At 33.7% G+C, this 24,023-nt stretch overlaps 1 protein-coding gene across 1 annotated transcript in view; it reads right to left on the bottom strand.

The window, feature by feature from the left end:
- Positions 1 to 24,023, bottom strand: part of LOC129807113 (teneurin-a) — a 232,326-nt gene that overhangs the window by 128,711 nt on the left and 79,592 nt on the right. Inside the window, exons 3-5 of the mRNA XM_055856153.1 lie at positions 19,153 to 19,332; positions 14,208 to 14,314; positions 6,700 to 7,731 (exon numbers count right to left, since the gene is read on the bottom strand). Coding sequence (XP_055712128.1) covers positions 6,700 to 7,731; positions 14,208 to 14,314; positions 19,153 to 19,332 — 1,319 coding nt within the window. The remainder of the gene's footprint in view (positions 1 to 6,699; positions 7,732 to 14,207; positions 14,315 to 19,152; positions 19,333 to 24,023) is intronic.

Genomic DNA, 24,023 nt, shown 5'->3' on the forward strand with positions numbered 1-24,023 from the left:
ACCTTAAAACGAGCCCTATTTAGGATTGGTTGTATTTCTTGTATAGAGATGATATCGAAATTCAATACGAAAATCATGTGATAGATGCTTCTATCGATTTTTCTATGTTTTTAATATGTAATCGAAATTGTAATTTCTTAATGTAATTCAAGATTTATCTTTACTATTCTTCTGTCTCTATGTACCCACAGACATTCTAAAATTGTCTTTGCTAAAAAGAAAATGGAAGTTTATTTGAACATTATGTCGTTAATGTTCGAAAAATTTAAACTCAATTTCGACATGTAGAGGCGATCAAAAATTCATTGACTGTTCGGAATAAACGGAAGAGGAATATTGTTAACCGCATTGGTTTGATATGTCCCACAGCAAAGTGAAGACTGACAACATTTAAGACACATCGAAATTCGAACAAAAACACTTTGACTTTGAGGAATTACTAAGAAGTCAAAATGTCTTTTCTTTGGCTTCTGAAATCGATCTTCGAATTTTCTAAAATCCTGCTGTGAATATGTAATATTCCACGTGTTTGCAAATTGAGTCCTCCCAAAAGAAATGACATTCGATGATCAGTTTCGAAAAGATAAGAAAATGGATTTTTACTTATCGTTTCGTTCACATGATGGCTAAATGCTTCCTGTTCGAATTTCGAATTGCCTTCGAATATTAAAATGTATCTATTTTCGTTTTGGTGTGTGAAATAGCTAAACAACAATGCTTATTTAATTATAATTCTACTCATAATCGCTGTGAAATACTTTTGACAGCATATTAGTGTGATATTCCATAAATTTTCCCCGCCTCCCGGTAGCTTTTTTTATGAAGATTCGAAATTGTTCTATAATTTTTTTTAACATTAACCGCATTTTCGTGGAAATATAAGGCTATTCACCATTTAGACGAGACATTGGTAATAAAACTGCACTGAGGGCACACCGGATTTCTCTCTTTAAATTGTCTTGGCTAAGGAGATTTTCGGAATGTACAATAAAAAAATTCGAAGATCAATTTCAAAAGTCAGATAATTTGAAACTGTAAGAGCACACATTTCAACTGAAAATAAAAAGAAAAACGTCTAAAGATATTGTTTTTTATTGGGGGCCATCGAAAACCAGAAGTCGATATCTCTTACCGCTTAAGGTCCAAGACTGTGACAATTAAAAAAAAAACAATTATATAACTGCTCTCTGTTTGAGTTCCAGCAGTAGGGGAAAGTTCCCATGCTTGATACCATTGGAAGCTTAGTAATGATTAAATTTTCTATATTCCACAATATATAATATATGTGACTCATCGCAACCATATTTTAAAAACTATGTGAAAGTGGCCAGTTTTTAAAATATATTGCGGGGTCACGTTTATTGAGAAATATAGGAAAAATTTAGTTATTACGAAACTTCCAATCGTATCAAGCATGGGCACTTTCCCTACTAGGAATGGTCAATAGGGATGTCAGCCATATAAATATTCGAATTTAACTTCAAAAGTTAGTTCCAGATAAATATAGAGTTTTCAGCATCAACCAAATCAGATGACCCCTAAAATGTTCAAGTGTTCCAAAAACATAACACCTCAGTGCAGTTCATACAAACATTATAAAGGCAAAAGTGAAATGTACAATATCATAACTTTGACCCAAACTCAACAGTTTAAAAGTTTCTGATATCAGATTAATCGAAATGCCAAAGTTGGTAGACTTTAGGATATTTAGAGGAAAATAATGCACTTCTGGGTCTATTCATAAAATAATTTGAAACTTTCAAGTCTTTAGTATTCTATACAGTCTATGATAAAGTTTGAATTTTTCACTAACGTGGTAATAAATTTCCCACACTACCCTTAATTCTAAATGGTAATCCTAACTCTGGCTAAATTCCCAGACTTCAGACAAGCAAATTTCTTGAGAAAATTTAATGCTGTGTTTATGGAGGGGGATGAATTGAAAGTGTTTCAATTTACTCAGATATTCCCTCTGTGAATTTAGCATTTTTCAACTCGGCAAGTGTGGAGATTCTACTTAAGCATCTTCCCAATCTTTCACAAATTCTTTTCCCTATCTGCATTGAAAATATTGCATTTCTCGCGCTCTGCTTTTGCTATGTGAACACAAAATAGGAAAGAAATTTCACACTTGAAATAATCTACTGATTTGCTGAAGCGAGAAAGCAAGAATCAAACTTTGAAAGCTCAAACATGAAAATATTTATGCTAAAACTCATTTTCTATCCAATATCTCTTCCAAAACTTTTTGTCCAAAGCTCTGATCATGGGCGGAAGAGATGACCGAGATAAGTTGGGAGAAAAGTGCTGAGAAAATTTAACCTGATAAAAAATATGGTATCTATACAAGATTTGCGTGAAGTTGTCGATCAAACTTCAATATCCTAATATATCATGCCTTTGGAAGAAAGGAAATGTCTCACAGGGCATTTGAGAGGGAGCTTTTCTTATACAGCACTTTCCAGATTGAACTTTGGGAAAATTCTTCGGCAAAAAAACGCTGAAGGATTTAGGAAGACTTCTCTTGGAGCTTTTGGTAATAAGGGCTGAGCGGTTACGTAATTGGGAAACTTTTATGATGAGCAAATTTTTAAAATTAGAACTAAAAAAGATTCGAGATGATATTCTGTTTAAGAGAACAATTTTTGACATGATTTTCGTTTTTAAATATATTTTGTTACGGCGAAATAATTCATATTATTGTATCTCCTTCAAAATCGTAATTTTTCGAGTACTTTAGATGGTGAATCCTAAATAGAATAAATTATTTAACTTAAAATAGACTAAGTCAAGCTCAAAGGTGGGTTCTTTCTTATAAAAATATCGACTTGGATTTAATGGTTTTAAAATTAAACCGCCTCAGGCGTAACGAAACCAAATGTGACTTTAGTTTGATTTGCAAATTTAGAAGTCTAAGTTTTAGAGCAGATCCTTGCTATGAAAGCGTAGTCTTGATCAGGACTTACTAACCCTCCTCCTAAAACTTTCTCAAAAGTTTCAAAATTAAAAAGATACAATTAAAAAAATATTTGAAAATCAACGTCATGGTAAAAAGGTTTCAGATATTATTTATCTCTCTATTTAATGATAGGTTCTCTATTTATAGGGATATTCGAATCATATATTAATACTGTGTTCCTGTCAAAATCCCAAAAATCAACATCCAGAAAGTCAAAATCCGAAACGCCAAAACCCCGAGAGGGCTTGAATCCTGAAATCCAGAATCCCTAACGTTAAAATTTCGAGAGCCAAAATCTTGAATTTTTAAGGGGATCCTGGAATACTGGCAGTACCGTAAGTTCGAGTGACTTTGTCCCCTGCAGATGACGTTAAACCCCTCCTGTTCGTAAGCTTTTCTTTAATTCTTGAATTTAAGGACTTAATTCTAATTTTTACCGATGTGATGTACCATGTCTGATCGCTGAGAATCGTTCTTAAGCATTAGAATTCAAGAAAAGCTTACGAACAGGAATGAGTCAAAGTTAGAGGACAAATTTACTCGCATCTATGGTAAAGCAAATTTTTTTGGCATTCGGAATTTTGGATTACAAAATCTGAATTTTCGAATTTATTTTTGCTTTAATATACTAAAAATGGTCTAAAGCCTAAATGGTCTGATGAATACTAAATCAATATCTACGCCATAATCTCAATCAAATCCTACTTTCTTTATATTCGGAAGTCAGAGTGCCTATACTTATAGGAAAACTTTTTCTTAATAACAATTGTAAATTGTCAATAATAAGTTTAAAAAACCAATTTCAGAAATTAAATTTTATATCCAGAATATATTAGGTGAGATTCTTAACAAAATCTCACCTACTATAATCCTAACAAAATTTCATGTCGTCCGATCGACCTCAAATTTGGCCAAAATGTGTTTCGCCACTTCCTGATTCCGAATATATATGTGGCTAAGTCACGTTCCCGGCCGGCCGGCCGGCCGGCCGGCCGCTCTTTGGAGCTTAATAGCTCCTAAACTAAAAAAGATATCGACTTGCGGTTTTCGGCAAAGGTTATATATCGGGTGAAAATTGCAACTTGGTGCATAGACCCCCCACCCCCCACCCCTCCTTCCGCCATTTTGAAGACCCCCCTTTTTTTGTTTTCTCAATAGCTCCGCCCCTATGGCATTCAGCGGACTCAAATTTTAGTATGTTATAGCTGGGCCTTAGAGCTTTCCATCAATACCAAACTTAAGGTCCCCCGACCCCCCTGACCCGAGCTATAAGGGTCCAAAAAAATTTCTTAAAATGGCCATAACTCCGGTTCTAATTGTCAGAATTTAAAAAGTGAGGGCTTTTTGGAAAGCTCTCGTGAAATGCCACTTCCCCTTCTAACATCGCAAGTTCATAAAACCACCGCTAGGGGCGCTTTTTTTAAAAAGAAAATTTTTAAATTTTAAAAGTTAAATAACTCAAAAATTCCATTGTGCATCGGGCTGAAAATTTAGTATGTTGTAGCCGTTGATTATACCTATCAAACAAAAAAAACCTTAAGTCGATCCATAACCCCTGACCCGAGCTATAAGGGGTCAAAGTTCGAACATTGACCGGCCTCTATCTCCGGTTCTAATTAACATAGCGACCTAAATTTTACCTTTTTGGTTTCGTCTCGATGAGCACTTTCAGATGGAAGTTCAAAAAGTCACCACAGGTGGCGCTGTGATAGCGTCAAAATTCATCGAAATTCAAAGTCACTTTTCTCAAAAACGGCATTGTGCAAGTTAATGAAATTTTAGTATGTTGTAGTCCAGTCTAGGACGTTTCCAAAATGGTGCGTATGCGCGCTGTGGTTAAAACAGAACCGGAGATATGAGGGGTCAAAGTTCACAAAATTCAAAAAATCATATCTCCGGTTCTATGTGACCGATTTTGATGAGTGAGGGCTTAAACGAAAGATCTCACCAAATGCTACAACTTTCTAGAATATTTGAACTTCGTGGGACCAACACCAGGGGCGCCACAGTCGAAAAACCAATTGCAATATCACATAACCTCAATTATCTCGACTGTCGCTAAACCGATTTTGATGATTACTTCGACACAATTGTAGAACACATTTGTCTCTACATTTCGTCCATACATCATTTTCCGCTCAGACTACGCTATCACTCCGATTTTGCCGTTTAAGTGTGAAAAAAATGATTTTTCCCATAAAAACGCTTTGAAATCACTCAGATGCCAATTTGACTGCCTCTACTCCACCAAGACACTTAAAATAGGGTTTTAAATGGAAAGTCCCACAAAATACAACAATTCTTTGATATAGTTGAAGTTCAACAAATGATTACTTGGGGAACTCTGGATGAAAAAACGAGTTAAGAAACAAAAAACCTCGCTTATCTTGGCTTCTGAGTAATCGATGAGTTCAAGTTCTACGGCAAAATTATAGAGAACATTCTGGTCTACATTTCACCCATATAACACTTTTCTGTCAGTTCATCCAAATCCTTGATATTTTGGTTTAAATACAAAATTTGTATAATTTCACGAGTTTGATTCAAGATAACTGAATGGCGTCTCCCAACTTCAGCTCTAAATCGAATTTGCATGCACTCCGATTTAGCTCACGTTAAGAATCTCACCTACATAAGCCGGTTAGGATTATCTGTCCCTTTAATTCAATTGACAATTTCAGTAGTCTATAGAAATTAGTCCATTATCTCCTTAAGGACAGGAAATTTCTTAAGAGGGAGGATCTGAAATAATATTGTTAAATCAAAGACTAAACAAATACTTTAAATTAATTGTATTCTCGGTCTTTTGTAGATAATTTGGAGTCAAGAAACACGGTATAGACCTTTTTTTAAAAACTTCTCTATTTCCTCCTTCTACGACGTTTCGGAGATTGGTTGTCTCCTTCCTCAGCTCTACAATGTTTATGGCCAAAATTAGGATATATAGGATTTTTTTCTTTTTCTTCTCTGCTCCTAAATTTAGAAAATTTGAAAAGAAAGGAGGAGAGAAGAGAATGAAAAAAAAAACCTATATATCCTAATTTTGTCCATAAACATTGTAGAACTGAGGAAAGAGACAACCAATCTCCGAAACGTCGTAGGAGGAGGAAATAGAGAAGTTTTTGAAAAAGGTCCATACCGTGTTTCTTGACTCCAAACTACTTTAAATACTTCAGAACCAAAGCTCAATACATTTATAGAACAGTTCTCAAACCTTAATGAAGGTGGACGAACATCTACAAAGAACGGAACCTTATTTCATTAGGTCTTATTCTTAAATTCTTGTTTTAAATCCAAAGCTGACCTAAAACTTGATCTTGCATCTCGGATTAATTCAGTTCAAAGGAAAGTTCTAATCATCTGAAGACGTAAGAACAATATCAGTTCCAGGATAGCTCAGTTCTTAAGTTTGTAAGTTTAAATTTACTACAATGTTTTGGAATATGAAGTCAATGTGGTTTTAGAAGAGTATGTAATATCTAAAAAAGTTGAACCATCATCTTCTGATATGGCCTTAATTCTGTAGGTCTTAATCATTATTTCATTAATTTGTAAGTTGACTTTTTATGGGTACCAATATCTGTTCAAGAAGAGGTCATTGCACCTACTTCAAATTCTTAATAAAGAAGATAAACGGAGAGAGGCTGTAGCAAGGTCCAGGGAATGTTATTATATAGTAGAGTTTAAATTTTAAAAATAAAGAAAATGTTTATAAAAATGTTTAGGAAAATGTTACTCACTTTTGGAACAGTCTGCCCCTTGGTATCCGTCTATGCAGTCACACTTTCCAAGGTAGCAAGATCCACGTCCGGAACAGTCATTGGGACAGGTTGTGCTAACCCCTTCGGCTTCAGCCACTGTGAGTGTAACACTGTGCGCCAGCAACTCGTCATTGTACACTGAGAGAAACCATCTTCCGGTGTCCAAATACTGCAATAAACTCACATTCACCATCATAGGGTCCATATCGGAGGAGCGCTTGGAGATGATGTGACGTTCAGCTGGTGAGAATCGAAGGTGTTCATCTATGAAGCTGGAGGATGCTGCTTCAGCGGCTGATGATTCCATCGATCTGTCTGTGTCGCGCCATGGTGAACCAATGTATTCATCACTGTCCACGGTGGGATTCTCGAAAATGTCAAATCCATACTCCTCGTCAGCAATACCATTCCCCAAAATATCATCCTCATCGGCATCCTCCCCAGTTGTCATGCTGCGTTTTCGGCGTCGTCGACGCCGCAATCGATTATCCACTCTGCCGCCTCGGATGAATTCTACAAAGTCATACTGGGTGACACTGGGTGCAACATTGCGACGCCCGTACACCGCAAAATTAGCACCCCATGGCAATGTGAAGTTGAAGCGTATGAATGCTGGGTGTTTGTTGCGAAATTCAGAATTCCAGAACTGGTAGGGGGCAATTGTAGCATGGTGGACCTCATTGAATTCCCGTAGTTCTAAGACCTGTGGCCATTTCTGATGCTGCTGCTGCTGTTGGGCTGAAAATTGCTGATCTTGATAGTGTTGCTGCTGAAGCTGTTGCTGCAGTATCTGCTGCTGCGAGAAGCTACTACTGCTAAAACCGTTATTGAGATAGTGATGCGCCGTAGTGAAGGTGCTATGGTCAGCTGTACTCGTTAGCAGGGATTCTTCCGTGGGCAATTGTGTTGATCCGTCAGCATTTTGTGTCATTTGATCATGTGTTACTGATTTAACATCTTGAACCACGATGCAGTTATTTGGATCCATCGTTGGCTTCATTGAATTGACCGCTACAGGGAGAAAAAGCGGTTACAGTTCGACATGCGAATTATTATGCAAAATCTCAAATTTACAGCAGTCTTCCACAATGAATTGGAAGATTTGTATATCAAGACTTTTCCCTCAAGATGCATTTTGATGCATTTTCCAGCACGTGATAAATTATGTTGGAAGCGGAAAATTCTCAAGTCCTAATGGTTAGTGTAATAATTGTTGATGGATATGGCGTTAGTGGAGGATGAAAATCAACTTGAAAACTCAATTCAATTGCATCCAATTCAAAATCCAACAGTCAAAATCATGCACTCTGGTGGGGATTTCTGTGTTGGTTGCTCAGCCCATGAGAATACCCGACAATTGACTGATTGATTACGAGTCACTGAGTGATTTGCATAGTGCACCTATGTGCTCTAAAGTTGCCAAGCCCCATCAATATTCCGTCCGGACACCCCCAAACAAACCACCCACCGCATTCCCGGACGGAGATGGATGCTGCACTGAGAAATAATTCAGGATGCCCAACAGAGAGAAAGAGAGAATTGCAGACATTTTCTCCCGGGGACCAGACTTTATGATATGGCCGTTTAGCTGGCTAGTTCAACCCCCATAGAAACCATTGTGTTGCCAGATTTAAGACCAGCAGCACTATATGCACAATAATTGAAAATTCGACATTATTAGTAAATGCAATTTCTCTGAAAATATTTGCTCTACAGGATTCATTAACCACTTTTCGCCACTTTAACTAAAATAATCAATTTTGAATTGATCAATCTACACCGAGAAAAATTTGGATGGTATTTTATACAAATCGTTTCTTTAAATTCTACTGCCTCAAAATATAGTAGAAAATACCATCCTCTATAGAAACTTTCCTTTAGAATCTGCTATCTTGACATTTTAAAATTTACTATCCTATGGATAGTAAATTTTAATAGCCGGATGGTAAAATCTACTATCCTCCTTTAGATTTTACCTTGACCTCTCCTAGATTCTAATATCCAGATAGTAAAGTTTTACTGGCCGCATATTAGATGTTATAATTTAACTGGAAGACAGTAAATTTTAACGTAGGATAGTAATTTAGATTGAAATTACTATCCAAGCCAGTAAAATTTGCTATTATTCTGTTGTTATAATGTCATTTTGGAATATCGTGGGTACTGATGCAACGGTTCCCGATATGCTTTAAATACATTATACACTGAGAAAAAAGGCTGCGATGAGCTTTTTTTCGTCATAACTTTAACACTTTTTGGGTATAAAAATATAGCCACCTTTTTTAGTGTTAATTTTACACCTTATAAGGGTAAAATCAACATGAAAGAAGAGTAACTTTAACCCGTAATACGCCTAAAAGGGGTAATATTTACACCGTTTTCGGATCAATACTGCAGAGTAAAATTAACATTTCGGAATGTTATTTTGACTTTTTCGGATTTCTCTCAGTGTAGGAATTCGTGGTGCAGCTGGAAGATGCTCGACTGTCATCACAAAAGTCACGTGTTCAAATCTAGGCGCAGTCGTCAATATTGGAAAATGATTTTCACGCACCAAAATGGTTTGAACTACAGAGAATGTCATCCAGGAAGGGCCCCAAACCCTCAAACAATGGCCAAAAATTAATAAAAATAGGGAAAAATAAATTTTTCCGACATTTTTCATTCTAACATCCAGCTAGTAAAATTTACTGTCCTACCAGTAAAATTTACCATCCGGATAGTAAAATCTAATATCCACACAGTAAAAAAAAATTACAAGGATAATCGTTGGTTTGCTTTTTTACCACGATTATTCTTGTAAAGTTACACAAATTATGTATTTCAGCAAAACGTGTAATCTGAAAATGTGTAATTTAAATTTTATGTAATTGTAAACCGTGTAATCGACTCAGTTATGTATATTTTCTTACAAATTTCGTGTAAAATTACACAGTTTTCAAATAAAAGGTGTACAAATTACACAGTTTCAGACAAAATGTGTACAAATTACACAAATGTGTATTAGTACAGACGATTAAATATTTAATGTAAAATTTACAATGAAAATCATGGTAATACAGTCAAAAATTTTTTACTGTGCAGGGATATTAGAATTTAACATCCGGTTATTAGAATTTACTATCCATACAATAGATTCTACAAATTTTGACAGTCCGATTTAATATCGCGTTTGCTGGGTGACTTTTTTACTATCCGGCCATTGGAATTTCGTATTGAGGATGGTAAATTTTACCATCCTAATTTTTCTCGGTGTACTAAATATTTTGGAAATGAGTAATGGTGCTATTCTAATGAAAAATTAATATTTTTTCAGCACTTTACTGTTCTCAAGTGTTTCTGCTTTATCGACTTTTTTGTTGGTTCCTGTCTCAACTGTTTTCTCAAGTTCTCGCCGTGTTCTAGAACTACCAAATAGTCGTGACACGAACCAATACAAAGAAAAGTCGACTATATAAATGAACCTGATAACAATAAAATATTTAAAAAAAACTTGTTCATTTTTTATTGGAATACCACCATAATACCACAATGAGTACAATTCTTAAAATCAATAAGATTTAGATTATTTGGAAATAAAATAAAAAAAATTATTCAGTTTTTCAGAAGTGGTGGCAAATGTTAAAAAAGGTGACGGAAAATGGTTAGTCTACCGTAGCTTCGCAATAATGGCTAACACATTCTATCAGCTAATCATCAATATTGCTGTTTGCTTGTTAAGCTTATTATTGAGCACAACTCAATAAACCGCATTAGCCCGAAAGCTTCTAATTGCAATTCCCACCAGGAGAAAACTCAATATTTGGTCTTAATTTTGGTCTATGCCCCATATTGTTTTATCTATTGCATTCGACAGCAAATAAACACTTTAAGTATCTTCTGATTAATCTATAGCACACCATAGATCCACAGACAGTTAACCTTCAAACCACAGTAGATTTCAATCTTCATTTTTAAACCATCTCATGGGGATCATTGAGACAGACTCTGAGTATACCTTGGCATTTGAAGAAACTTTCAAGTAAGGGAGATTAAAGTGTGATTTCGCTAAGCACAGAGAAATTTATTTCCAATCTCATTTGAATAAATGTTTGAGTATTGTTTAGAAACTTTTATGAGGGTTTTCTGGCTTTTGCAGGGGAGACCAAAAGACTAAATTCAATTAGCATTAGGGCTTGGCAAAGTAGCAAAAATTTTGCAATAATCTGCAAAGAAATTAAAAGTGACGGGTAATTGTTTGAAGTGTTTGTTTTAGGGTTGAAATTGACACTTATAAAGTTGTAGAATGGATTTAAATTTGGAACAAAAGATCGTTTAAGAAAGTGATATAAAACAGGCAAAATTCACCAAAGTTTTGAATTTAATCCACAGTCCGGAAATATTCATTCTTGTACACTGAGAAAAAAAGAGAGTATGATTAGCTTTTTTCTTCGTAACTTTAACACTTTTTAGGTGTGAAAATACATCAACATTTTTTAATGTTAATTTTACACCTTTTTAAGTGTAAAATTAACATGAAAAAGGGTAATTTTAACCCATAATACACCTAAAAAGCATAATATTTACACCGATTTCGAATCAATAACGCCGGGCAAAATTAACATTTCCGGAATGTTATTATAGAGAGAGTTTGTTTTGTACAATTATAATTCAGTGGATTTTTAATTTTTGATTTTTTTCTCATATGAAAATTCTTTTATCTTTGCATTTTCCGTTTTAAATTTTTTTTTTAGAAAAAAAATATTGCTTTTATTGCTTACTGGATTTCTTTGTATATGTATTACTTTGATAATTCTGTTTTACACGTAGCCAATCACTGAGAAAAAACGGGGGTGCGATTAACTTTTTTTCCTTAAAAGTTTAACACTTTTTAAGTGTAAAAATATATCAACATTTTTCAATGTTATTTTTACATCTTTTTAAGGGCAAAATTAACAGGAAAAAGGGTAACTTTAACACCTAATACACCTAAAAAGCATAATATTTACACCGATTTCGGATCAATACTGCAGGGTAAAATAAACATTTTCGGAATGCTATTTTAACTTTTTGGGATTTCTCACAGTGATAGACTAATCTAAAATCGGAAACTTTGCTCTTGTTCGGTAGTGTATATATGTTTGGTCCTTTTTTCTTCTGAACCAGTGAGAAAATCTAAAAATTACAAAATGAACACTATTCCGGATTACCCCATCTTTCCGTAATTTAAATGGAATTGAGACATACACCATGAAGGTTATTTGTTAGAGATATAATAAATTTTCTAATTTTCCAAAGGATAAATAATTTTATTTTAATTAACAGTGGAAAGGTGCAGAGATTAATTAATGGAATTATTTTGTTAAAATTAGGTACAAAAATGATCGTAGATCCAAACGTTTTTTACGATTATTAGGCTTTCTGGTATGAGTCTAAAGTAATTCTTTCTCTTATTTGATAATAAATATTAGGTATTTATTAATTTACTATTTTTTAAGTTTCAGTCAATTTCTTTCATTTGTATTTTATATATATTTAAAAAGCAATTTAGTTTTAAAACAAAATTAGACTCTTCCCATTCACAACTGGATTTTGATTCTCGATTAGTGTCTTGGCTAAAAAGGTAAATGGAACTCGATTTGCACAAAAAGTCGTTTATGTTCGAAGAATTCAAATTCAATTTCGAATTTTCATACTAAATTTTCGAACAAGATGTGGAAAATTTATCAGTATCACACTAAAAAGCTGGCAAAAGAGTTAGTCAGTGATTATGGAGTGATTAAATAACGGTACAGAAACAGTAAACGTCATTGCTTTATGTTTTTCCGGATAATAAAGTGCATACCAACACATTTTGACACTTGAGCACTTAGAAATTCGAACAGGACGTACTTCAACCACCTTGCGGAATTATCAAGAAGTAAGAGAGCCTCTTTTTTGGCTTTTCAAATACATCTTCGAACTTTTCAAGATCTACTTGTGAATGATAAGACTCTTACCAAATTTTAAATTCAATTTTAAATTTTTAATCAAAATTTTCGCACAGAATTGGGTAAAGAGATTAACTTCGTCGCTTTGATTTTCCCAACAAAAAGGAAAAATTAGATACATTTTTGTACCCGAGACGCTTTGAAATTCGAACAGGAAGTTCGCTCACGAACGAAACAAGCAGTAAAAATGTGTTTCCTTTAGCTTTAGGAATCTTTATTCAAGTTTTTCATGTAATAATCATGTAAATGTAGTTATCCAGACAATTTTTAATTAATTTTGATGTAATGGTGGTATGCCAATTAAAAATAATTATGTTTTTTAGAACTTTAGTCTTTTCAAGTGTGTCTGGTTTATCGACTTTTTTATTGGTTCCTGTCTCAACAAATTTCGCCGGGTTCTAGGACTATCAAATAGTCGTGACAGTAACCAAAACAAAGAAAGTGGACTACGTAAGAGAACTTAAGAACAATAAAGTATAAAAACATGTTAATTTTTTTTATTGGAATAGCACCATAACCCTTACTTTCTTAGCTTAAAACCTGTAAACTAAGCAAATAATTTCTGAAGAAAATATTGATTTACAATGTATAAAGCAATTGCCAATAATCAAATTGATAGATCGTATGTTTTTCTCTAGATATAACCATATTGCCAACATACTTTGTATTTTACTTGTTTGCTCACTAACTCGTAATATTCTACTTATTCTCGCAAAAATACGATTTTTGATTGCATTTGAATATTTCCTGGATCATATTTTAGTCAAGTCACGTTTAGTCTCTGACTACACTTTGAATAGTTTTCCCTTTTCAAAATCCATCCAGGAAAAATCTACGCGCAACTCCCATCTTTGGGTAGATCTATATCTTTTTTTTCTGTACCTTACACCACCCCATTGTACATCAGGAAAAGTGAATGAAGAAACTGTGGTTGTGCAAAATCTCAACTCAGCTTTTCCACCATTTTATCCTCCCCTAGTTTTTAGCACCGCAAGCTATTTGTTTACTTTTTCATGTTGTGAAGTTAATAACATTCAATAATTTAGTCAAATGTGCTCAAGCTAGGCCACTGAGGTACCTTAAGAGCTGATAAAAACTAACTATTCTTGCCGGATTTCCTCAATTTCATCGCCTTTTTTTGGCGCGGTGACAAAGAATCATTGTTGGCCAGATTCAGGATGGTGCTAATGTTTAACAATTAGACAGAGTACCACATTTCAGAAATGGGATCAGGCCTAAGAAAATCCACCGCTAGATTGCGCGGTGGGGGATTGTACTTGAGCTGTCCGTGGCAAAATTAAATGAACAGAGTGACAAAATTGCAGCTGGAGAGAAAAGTCTTGATGAAGAAAGTTTCACGGCAACTTTCTTTTGATGATTTTTTTTTCATTCCTGCCAGCTTTTCTCATCACTTGCGAAGCTTGAGAAAAGTTCATGGAAAACAGTCTGGAACCACCCTAGGTCTAACGATAATACGAGTATATGTTGTTAAAACTTGAAATAATTAATAGGACATACCTGCAAAATAGGCCAACATAGCTATAAGTGCCACCGACAGTAATATTAAGGCAATGCTGAAACATTTCCATGAGCACCTATGTTGACATCGTTTGTCTATGTGAAACCTGCAATGAGACATAAAAGCACAAAAAAAACTCTTAATTCCATCTCTCTGTAATTCTTTTCCAGGGAAAAACCTGAGGGATTTTCTATATGGGCAAGTACGGTATTTTTCTCTAAATGTGTAATTTTATAGCAAGTCGTAGAGCAATTAATTTGAACCCCTAATGATGATTTCAAGCTAACGTAGCTGATGATTCGGGTATTTCGTATAACTCCACCCCCATATACACATAACCCTGTAGCACCATCAAAACACTTTCCGGGATAAAGGTATCCGAAAGAGCGAAGGTATAATAGAATTTGGCTCAATCAAACAACAATAGCGAAACACTTTATACTATGTAATGTATAATGTTACATAAACTTGTTTAATTGTTCACGAAAATTAAATTGTATTATTGATTTTCTACGAGAGGGTGAAATTGTATTAAGCTGCCTGGTTTGACAGTGGTAGCTATATAGGAGGGGACAAATTTCAAATGAAACGCATTTCCGCTTAATAAAAGTTACAAAACAAGCAAAATTCCCTCATACAAGCAACTAACTGAGAGAAAAAGCCCTAAAGGTAACACAGGAAAGTGGTAAAATGCGACAGAAGAAGCCATAATTTTCATTTTCTGGTAAACAACAGTGAGGTCTCTTTGTGAAGAGACATTTATGGAATTGCTTATAATCGTATGTGAAAGAGAAACACCTTTTCATCTAAAATGGGAATAAGGATGTGATTTACATCATTTCGTAACATAAATATTACAAACATATAGAGTTATCTTATGTGTAAAATTTTAAATGAACATTGAAAAAATAACGAATCTCAGCAGAAATATGACACTTTAAAAGTACCAAGAGGTGTTGAACAGTTATTTTCTCCATTAAAGTTGAATTTAAACGGGGGACTTTTACTTCGAAACTGCCCTTTCTAAATTAAATATCCCAAATGGATATTTTCGGTGATATTGCCTACCTTCCGGTGCACAAAACTGTCCCTTTCCGAAAGCTCAGTGAATTTATTTTTTAATTTTTTAAGCATTTAAGATTTAAGGAATATACTGTTTTGTGCTTTTGAAAAACATTAAATGCAATTAGTAGTCTTCCTCTGTTCTGTTTCTTAAATATAATTTTTGAGAGGATTTCCAACAGTGTTAGGCATGGTTCGTACACAGTGAACGTTCAAACGATGCGAACTTTCTCTATTTGCAAAGAGATAGTTCGTTATTTCTTAGCCATAAGATAGATGACTATTAACTTCATGAGACGAGAGGAGAAATGTTAAACCATCTTTTTGCTAACAAAGAGAAAATTCGCATTTATTTGAAGGTTCATTGTGTGCGAACCATACATTACATTCCCCTATTATAAAACTTTGCGATGGATCAAGTTCTGAGGATGTTTTGAATCTCCTGTTCTTCTTTTATTCACTGGTAAAAATGAAAGGGTCAAATTAGATTATATTCCATCATTTTTAAAAGATGGATCATTTGAATCTATAAAAGAATCACTAGTGTCTCTTGAAATTTCCTATGCAAATTTACCACGTAAGATTATGTTTTATCACGAACTTATTACTGATACCATATTTCTCTCATCTGACCGAACACCAAAGAAGACTTTATCAATGTTTTTGTTCTTGTATTCCGAAGATAAATAAGTGTCAAAACAGGGACACTTTCAAAGGATCCTCGGTGATGCTTTCATTTTTATCAATTGGATCAATTTGACCCTTTTGTTTTTTATCAATGTTTAGTCTTCATATACTATTTACTCCCTTCAATATAATAATAATGCTGGCACAACATTCCATGAAGGAACAAGGCCTTCCCGTAAAGAGATTTCTAGACTTGTATTATTATTTTCTCTTGTACGGGATAAGGTTGTCAGTCCAATACCCGTGGTATCGGCGTCCAATATCCGTGGTATTAACGGCTGGAAAATTCCTATTGACCTAAAAGGGATTCGAACTCGGGACACTTGCATCATAGAGCGAGTGCTCTACCACTTGACCCATTGAGTTCCCCCTTCTATATGCCTTTGTTTTTTTAATTCTTTTTAATAAATACGCTACTCAAAACCACTTCGAAATTTAAGGTTTTCTTATTACTTTTACCGAATTTTTGTAATTCACTTTTTTGAAACCTGGCTAAATGACAATTTAAATAAGAATATGTTAATTAAAAAGGGGTGACAAAGCGTCCCAGGCTTTGCGAAATTCTCGAACTCGTGACTTAGATGCTATACCGCAAAAGTACTTTCGCATCAATTACCGTTTACCGGTTCTCAACCGATTTGAACCGATTCATAAATCTCTCAAAAGATCCCCCAAAATAGTTTTAAAAGTAATAGGATTGATTTTGAGATAAAAATTTTTTATCGGTGATGAACCGGTTCGTTACCGATTGGAACTGGTTCAGTTTTATAGGAAATTCCAAGATCTTTCCAACGACCCCAAACATGACCCAAACATAGAATAAAAGTTTTTTCTTCCCAGAGCTTTCGGTGCACTAGGCGAAAACTAAAGCTCTGGGAAGAAAAGACTTTTACTCCGGGGCTACTCTTCTCCCACCCGGATTATCGATCAAAAGTTGATTATACGTTAGTTTTCTTTATTGTGTTTTCGAGTGGATAATTATTGATATAGGATTTTTGTGATATGTTGTAGAGTTAATTAATTCTTCGAGACGTTTTCAAAATATTGCAGTTTGAAAATTCTACTTGTGTTTTGTAAATTCTTTTGAAAATCAATCAGTTTCTTTAAAAATCAAGAAAAAAAGTGAAATCTTTATGCCTTTTCACTATTAGCTTGCTCCTCTGTACCATCGTCTATTGACAAGTTTAGATAGAAACCGAAAATCCAATTTAAATCTTTTTGTAATTATTACTCATTTTTATTGTTCTTCGTTTATTATGTTTTTTTTTGTCTATTTCGCAAACATCTCTTAGATTTTTTTCAATTTCGAATATATTTTGTATGTGGTCGAGGAGAATATTTCGTTCTTGGATTACTATGCCCGAAAAACATTTCATTATCGCATTTTCGAAGATTAAAGTTAAACTAACAATGGGAACCGGCGCTATTCTCTTGATAGGAAGTGTATCCGGTGTTCAACAGTGGAAAAGTGGTCACCCTAAGAGGAAAACACTTTTTCCGTCTAGCCCAGTTAAAGTTAGACCAGTTTGGAGGGCCTATTTCTCAGTCGATTTAGTGCAATTTGGATTTATTGAAAGATCTTGAATTTTCCAACCCGATTGCATTGGACTTAATCAGTAGTGAATCGGTAATATAACCGTAATTCCCGGATTTGCTTTTTAGTGGTTTGTATGCTTGTCACTCATGCTAAAATATTCTAAAATTATGTGCTTTTCTTAAAAAAATCTTATTTCGGAATGGTTTTTTATTTATTTATGAATCAATTTAATCGGTAGTAAACCGGTATGCACCCAAGAGACATGCAAAAAGATAATGTACAAAGAGATCTTTTTCGTGAATTCGAGCACTCCGCAAAGCTGGGACGCTTTGCAATCCCTTTTTTGATTGTAATCTAATTCTAGTATAAAATGTCAATGGCATTGTTCTTATTCACTATTCAATACCGGAACTGTGTGACAAAATGGATTTAATTTACTTTTCAATAAATTTCCAACAATTTTGCACATCAACTGAATCTAAAAGGGAAAGAATCACAGCTCTCATAAGCTTACACAGGCTTATCGCTAACTTTTTTCTGGACCATCTCAAGTGAATTGGATAATATTCTCTTTTTCTCTATCATGTTTACTCTCGATAAATAATACTTAAGATGCAGCTGGGATTTTATATGAGACCTTAAAGAATTCTGTAAGTTTTTTAATTGCTCATATATGATTCTGCACATGATTAACAGTGTAATCAGTTATGCAGACGTCTCTCCTTTTAAAGCACTACCTTGAATTCTTTGCATTTTAGAGAATCTAAATGGGAATTTGTACAAAAGTAATCTTGCGCCTGATTAAATATTAAGTGCTCTGGATAAATTAGAGACGCATTAATTTCATCAGAATTTTCCATTTAGCCTCTAGTTACATTGTGCATAATTTTGGAGTGTATTTATTTTATATATCGACAGTTATTTACGCTCTGGGTGTCTATGTTGGCTGTTTATGGTTGTGTTCAATGTGGAATATTTATTCAACAATTATTTTACCATTATGCGCGCCTCTAAACTCAATTTCAATTCATAATTGATTGTGTTTGAAGACAAATACCTAATAATTTTAATGGAAGTCAGTCTATTGTAATGTTTACATTTTGGGAGAAGAGAGCCCTCTCTAACATAGATATATAGCAATGAAATGTGTAAATAAAATATATCTGATGGTGTTGGTCCAAAAGCGCGAGTTTTGGCCGGAAATAGGCAATACATAGGAGAATTAAAGTAACAATAAAGGCACCAGAAGGTGCTTTTGTGGGAGAAATAAAGCTCAAAGCCGTTAATGGTGGCAACAAAAGAAATCCAACAAACAATTTAACAAACTGAAATAGTCTTTAATAGTGTTTATTTGGGCCTTCCATAACATTTTCAGCATTGGATTATTTATAACACTTGCCACATGTTTTTTGTGTGTTCACTTATTCCCCAGCACTAATTTATCAATCAGAACACTTCCAGTAAAAAGTAACTTCAACAATGCGACACCCACTCAAGCGAGTAGACCCACAAGAGACCGTTCCAGCCTGACCGTTCTCTTCTTTTAGTGTCTTGTTGTTCAGAAAAAAAAAAGGTTTTATCAACTTTTTTTTTCTTCAAGAGAATAAAATATGTATAAAAAAAGGATGCCTCTGGGCATTATTAATGATAAATTTTACCTTGAGGGCGAGTAGGGTGAGTAGTGCGGCGCATGTCCTGAATGGGAAGTTCGCAGGGGAAAGACTGGCATAACTAAGGGCGACGTACCGCCCAATTGACAATGGGATCCCTGTGCATTGTTGGCGTTCGTCATACCCTGTGACATCTGCTGTTGTCCCGATTGCAATGGAGCAGCAAGTCTGGAATAATAAGTGAGAAAAAGACACATTAATCACACAAATTCAATTTATTCTTGAAGAAAAGTGCCATAGTATTGGACTTTAAAACTCATTCTAAACTCAATTATTTCTCATTAAAGTTTTCACCCGGAACATTTTCTCTCACTTTACAACTCTGGAATATTTTGATGTTTGCCATCCACAGTTTTCAAGTAAATACTCTGCAAATTTCCAATTTAAAAGTTTTAAAAACACATTATGACATCTAGTACTATAACCATTTTATTGGATTGCACTAATTTCAGCAGGGGATAAGAATTGAAATAAATATATTAGGAACTGGATTGAAAGTTGGATTTTTGTTAAGCTTCAAAATTGCTTAATACAGTGTCTTATGTGATTGACAGATCTACGGTTTAAGCCGAGGTACGGCTTAATGCAATTATAATCAAAATAACGATTAGATTACATACCCATCAGTTTTCCATTAAACCGTTTCTCGGCTAAAACCGTAAGTCTGGGTAGGGCATTGTACCCTAGACACATTTATGATTTAAGTCGAGAAACGACTTAACGTAAAGGAGACTGAGGCAAAATTTGTCAAAACGAAAATTTCAATATTTACTGCTTTCTAAAATAAAAGAGACTGAGGATTGAATTTTTATTATAGATAGCCTTTATGAACCTTCTTAAACTTACAAAGTTTCAAAGGATTCGAGGAAGGATTTTGTAAAATAAAAAATAATGAAATTTTGAGCCCTATTTTTGGAATATTTGGCTTACAGAAAATATCAATACTGATTAGCTCAATTTAAGCATATTTCTCGTTAAGATAGTGAAAAAGTATCTTCGACAAAGTTGTAGAGGAATGAATTTTCTATAAAAATATGTCTATTTGATATTTTTAACGTTTGCGAGAGTAAAACGTCACAAATTCTCCGAAGACTGACAAAATTTGCCCCAGCAATTTTGAGAATCTCCACAAAATCGACTTTTAGAAAATGATTCGAAAATCACATTTCTTTCGAGATAGAAGAAAATAGTCTTCTGCAGTGTTGTAAAGCAGTAAATTTCCTATAAGAATATGTTTATTATAAAACGTTTAAGTTTTCTCAGAGCTCGTGAAATAATTAAATATGCGTTTTGACAAGTTTTACCCCAGTTTTCCCTACCGAAAATAAAGGAACAAATTGAACAAAATTTGAAGAAGTAACTCCATGTGAGCATTATTAATGTCAACTATGTAAAAATACCCGGTTTAGAAGCGTTATCAGACGTACAGAGTTAGTATTCAAACGAATCCGTTGGAAACCGTACCTTTTGTTTGATTTTTGTTAAAAAGCATATCGCTCCTTGGAAATTATAAGGGGTCAACTCACTTTTTTGCGATTTTGAGATTCTAATGCACTTAGAAAAACAATTTAATAAATTTTTATATGATATCATTAAATTTCTTTATTAGAAAAGTTTTTCAAAATTTTAATCTTTTTGATTACTTCGACGGTTCCATTCTAAACTATTCTATCTCAGAATGACAACTTTTCAGGACAGGAGAGCCATTTGAAATTGGCGATTGCCTTTAATTAAATTTCAAAGAGATAACCATAAAATTATTCATGTAAAACAAATTGTTTTCTAAAACTAAATTCCTAGCCAAATTCCTATAGTAATCTACTAGATACTAAAGAGAGAATTGAGAAACGCAGATTGGTTCTGAAGATAATCTAACCTCGAAGTTTCTAAAAAACAAACCCCATTTAACTATAATTTACTATAATTTTTAAGTGCAGTGCCTCTCATTAGTTACACTATTTCAACTTAATCTAAGGAGTTGTAAATAATGGAAACTGATTAGAAGTAATTAAAAAAATACCAATATTTTGAGTTGTTATTGCTATAAATTTTAATTTAAAAAAAAAACACAAATCATTTAGAATACTATGGAACGTTAACATATCGAAATTAGAGATTTTCTTCAAATGTAACTCTACCATCGCCCTAAATGCAACAATATCCAAATGACATTTCACACTTCATGAATATAATATATAATTATCGAATACTAATTGCATGTAACTTCTGTGGAATTGAAAGGTGTCCAGTCCAATCAGGGCATGGTGGGAAAAGTGACAATCCACATTTCAATATAATTTTGTCCAAATTGTGTTAGTGGAACTGTCTAAGGAATTCAAAACTCTGAAACTTTTTTACTATTTGAATATTTTATTCTGAATTTTTCATTAGTTTGTCTTTCATACATTGCAATCGACGTGGTTGAAAAATACATTTATAAGGGAAGAAATGTGATAAAATTTTCACTTGATGAACAATGCATAGACAAAAGAGTATAGAAAAACTAATAATTTTTCAAATTACCTTTTCTGTTAATGTATCTTCTATTTAAATTAAAAAATTGTGAAAACTGATCTCTATTGGAGTTCGAACAGTTAGGAACTAAAATTACAATAAGAACTTTATAGCAGTTTTCGATGTTTTTCGATAATCTATCTCTACATATTTAAAAAATGGTTTAATTTTTAGCTAAGTACCCAAGAAGCAAAATAGCTGCTTTATAAAACCAAGTATAAGGCAAGACTTTCAGTCTTTTAGTAGAAAACATCGAAAAATAATTTAAAAAAATAGATTGCATTCAGATTGATAATAATCAATTGTTAATCTTGATTCAGAAGTTCCTATATTATGTAATTTACTTTTAAGAGAAATCTTAATATCTATGTTTTTCTATGTTAAGAATTTTCATAAACAAAATAAAATAGAAAACATAACAATTAAAAAAAGGATTTTATTTCCTTTTAGAAGATAGGGTAAGGGCTCATAATTTTGGACAGTTTCTTATTTTGGACACTTTGAGGATAAAATTGGACCCTAAAAATAAATTGATTAAATTGATGGATTTTTATTCCAATATTTGATTAATAATGAATTCTATCTAAATCTTTGATCTTTTTGGAAGATTTTAACACTAAATACGTTAAATTTTGAATATGATTTGAGTTGAAATTGCTTTGTTGAAAATTCAGTGTCAGCAATTGCTTACGAGAAATATGACAGAACTCCGTATTTACTTCAGTCTTATTTAGCTGTGATGAAGTAATAACAATGCTTCTTCGCTTTTTTTTTGAGTGGTTATTGAATATTCATTGAATATTGTGTTTATTCACGTTAATGGTGATTTGTATATTTGGTCTGAAGTGAGATTTGCCTTGTGAATTACGTTTTTCTTGTGAAAAAAGGGAAATTTTCTACGAGGTTCATCAGGGAGGTGATAGTCCTTATTTTGGACAGGTGTTTTTCTCACGAAATTTCGTAAAGTTTTAGCTTTTGGGATGACTAGGTTGAACAAATTCCTGGAGAAACAAAGGAGTTTATCTCTACGAAGGAGATGTAGCGAGAAAAGCCTTGAAAGGCTCCCGGAATTGTCAAGGAATATGCTAGTCCACACGTACTTGGAGTACCGAAATCAATTCACTTTGATGAATGATATGGAAAGTTTCCAGGCTTCTTGTGACATTCTACGTTTCCCTTACATGAACAGGAAGAGGACTTGGTAAGATTGGTTCAAGATGGGTAAGATTAGCTGTCCAAATATACAGCCAAGTTGTCCAAATTAATAACCAAGTTGTCCAAAATTCGAGTCAAATTCACCTCTACATATTAATTCATTTTTAAACATATTGCGACTAATTTTAGTAAAAACAAAGACAATAAACCCTTGCCAAGTTTCTAAACAACCCTTCTGAAAAGAGAGTAACAAAAAAGTCAATTTGTATTGAAAATATCGCACTTCAAACTTGAAACTTCGATGCTTATAAGCAGACTGTCCAAAATTATGAGCCCTTACCGTAAATTTGAATTTTCGTTACAGTTTAAACAGAAAAATCAGATTCAGTGATCTGTTTTTTAGCTTAAAATATACCAAACAAAGTAGAAAACATCGATAATATTGCAAACTTAATAAAATGTGTTTGTTGCTGTTAGATTTGATAGCAATGTTATTAAAATTGAAAAGTTTCATTGTAAAACATTCAGTTCAATATGTGTCAAAATAAAGTGAATGTGTACATCTCTAAATTGTCTAGTTGAATGAAAATTGACAAATTTTTGGGAACTGAAGCAGTACTTCCTGCCTGAACTTCCTGACCAATGGGTTGCAATGTGAGGTGATAACACGAATATGGAATGGATAGTTACATCTCACGCCAATAAGATAATCTTCCCTCAGTCTCATATGCAAGTGAAATGGGGTCGTAAAAAGGGAAAATAGGAAATTTCAATCATGCTTGATAAGTTATTTATTTAAGATCGTGTTGATAAAACTGGCGTTCAATCGATATTCCCTGTCGGAGAGAATTAATTGTCGACAGTGATGTTTTTAGGGGGGCGACAAGGGGGCTAAATGAATCGAGGGTTGGTGCAATGAAAGTTATTATTGAGGGTTGATTCTGATCTCCATCACTCACACATCCACTAATAACTATATACATTCCAGCCTTCAACATTTCACAAGAGCAAATTTCCTTCTTGTGGCATTTGGAAATGATATATGTTACAAGTATGAGCTTCAATTTTGATTTGTGGCGTCAATTTGATTATGTGGAGAAGAATCGCAGCGGAAACACTTAAATTTATACAAGAGTTTTATCAAATAATTGCATTGAATTATTTGTTCTGTTCCCTTTTTTTTAGAATAC

The sequence above is a fragment of the Phlebotomus papatasi genome, chromosome 3 (assembly GCF_024763615.1).
Source record: "Phlebotomus papatasi isolate M1 chromosome 3, Ppap_2.1, whole genome shotgun sequence".
In the NCBI taxonomy this organism is placed as follows: domain Eukaryota; kingdom Metazoa; phylum Arthropoda; class Insecta; order Diptera; family Psychodidae; genus Phlebotomus; species Phlebotomus papatasi.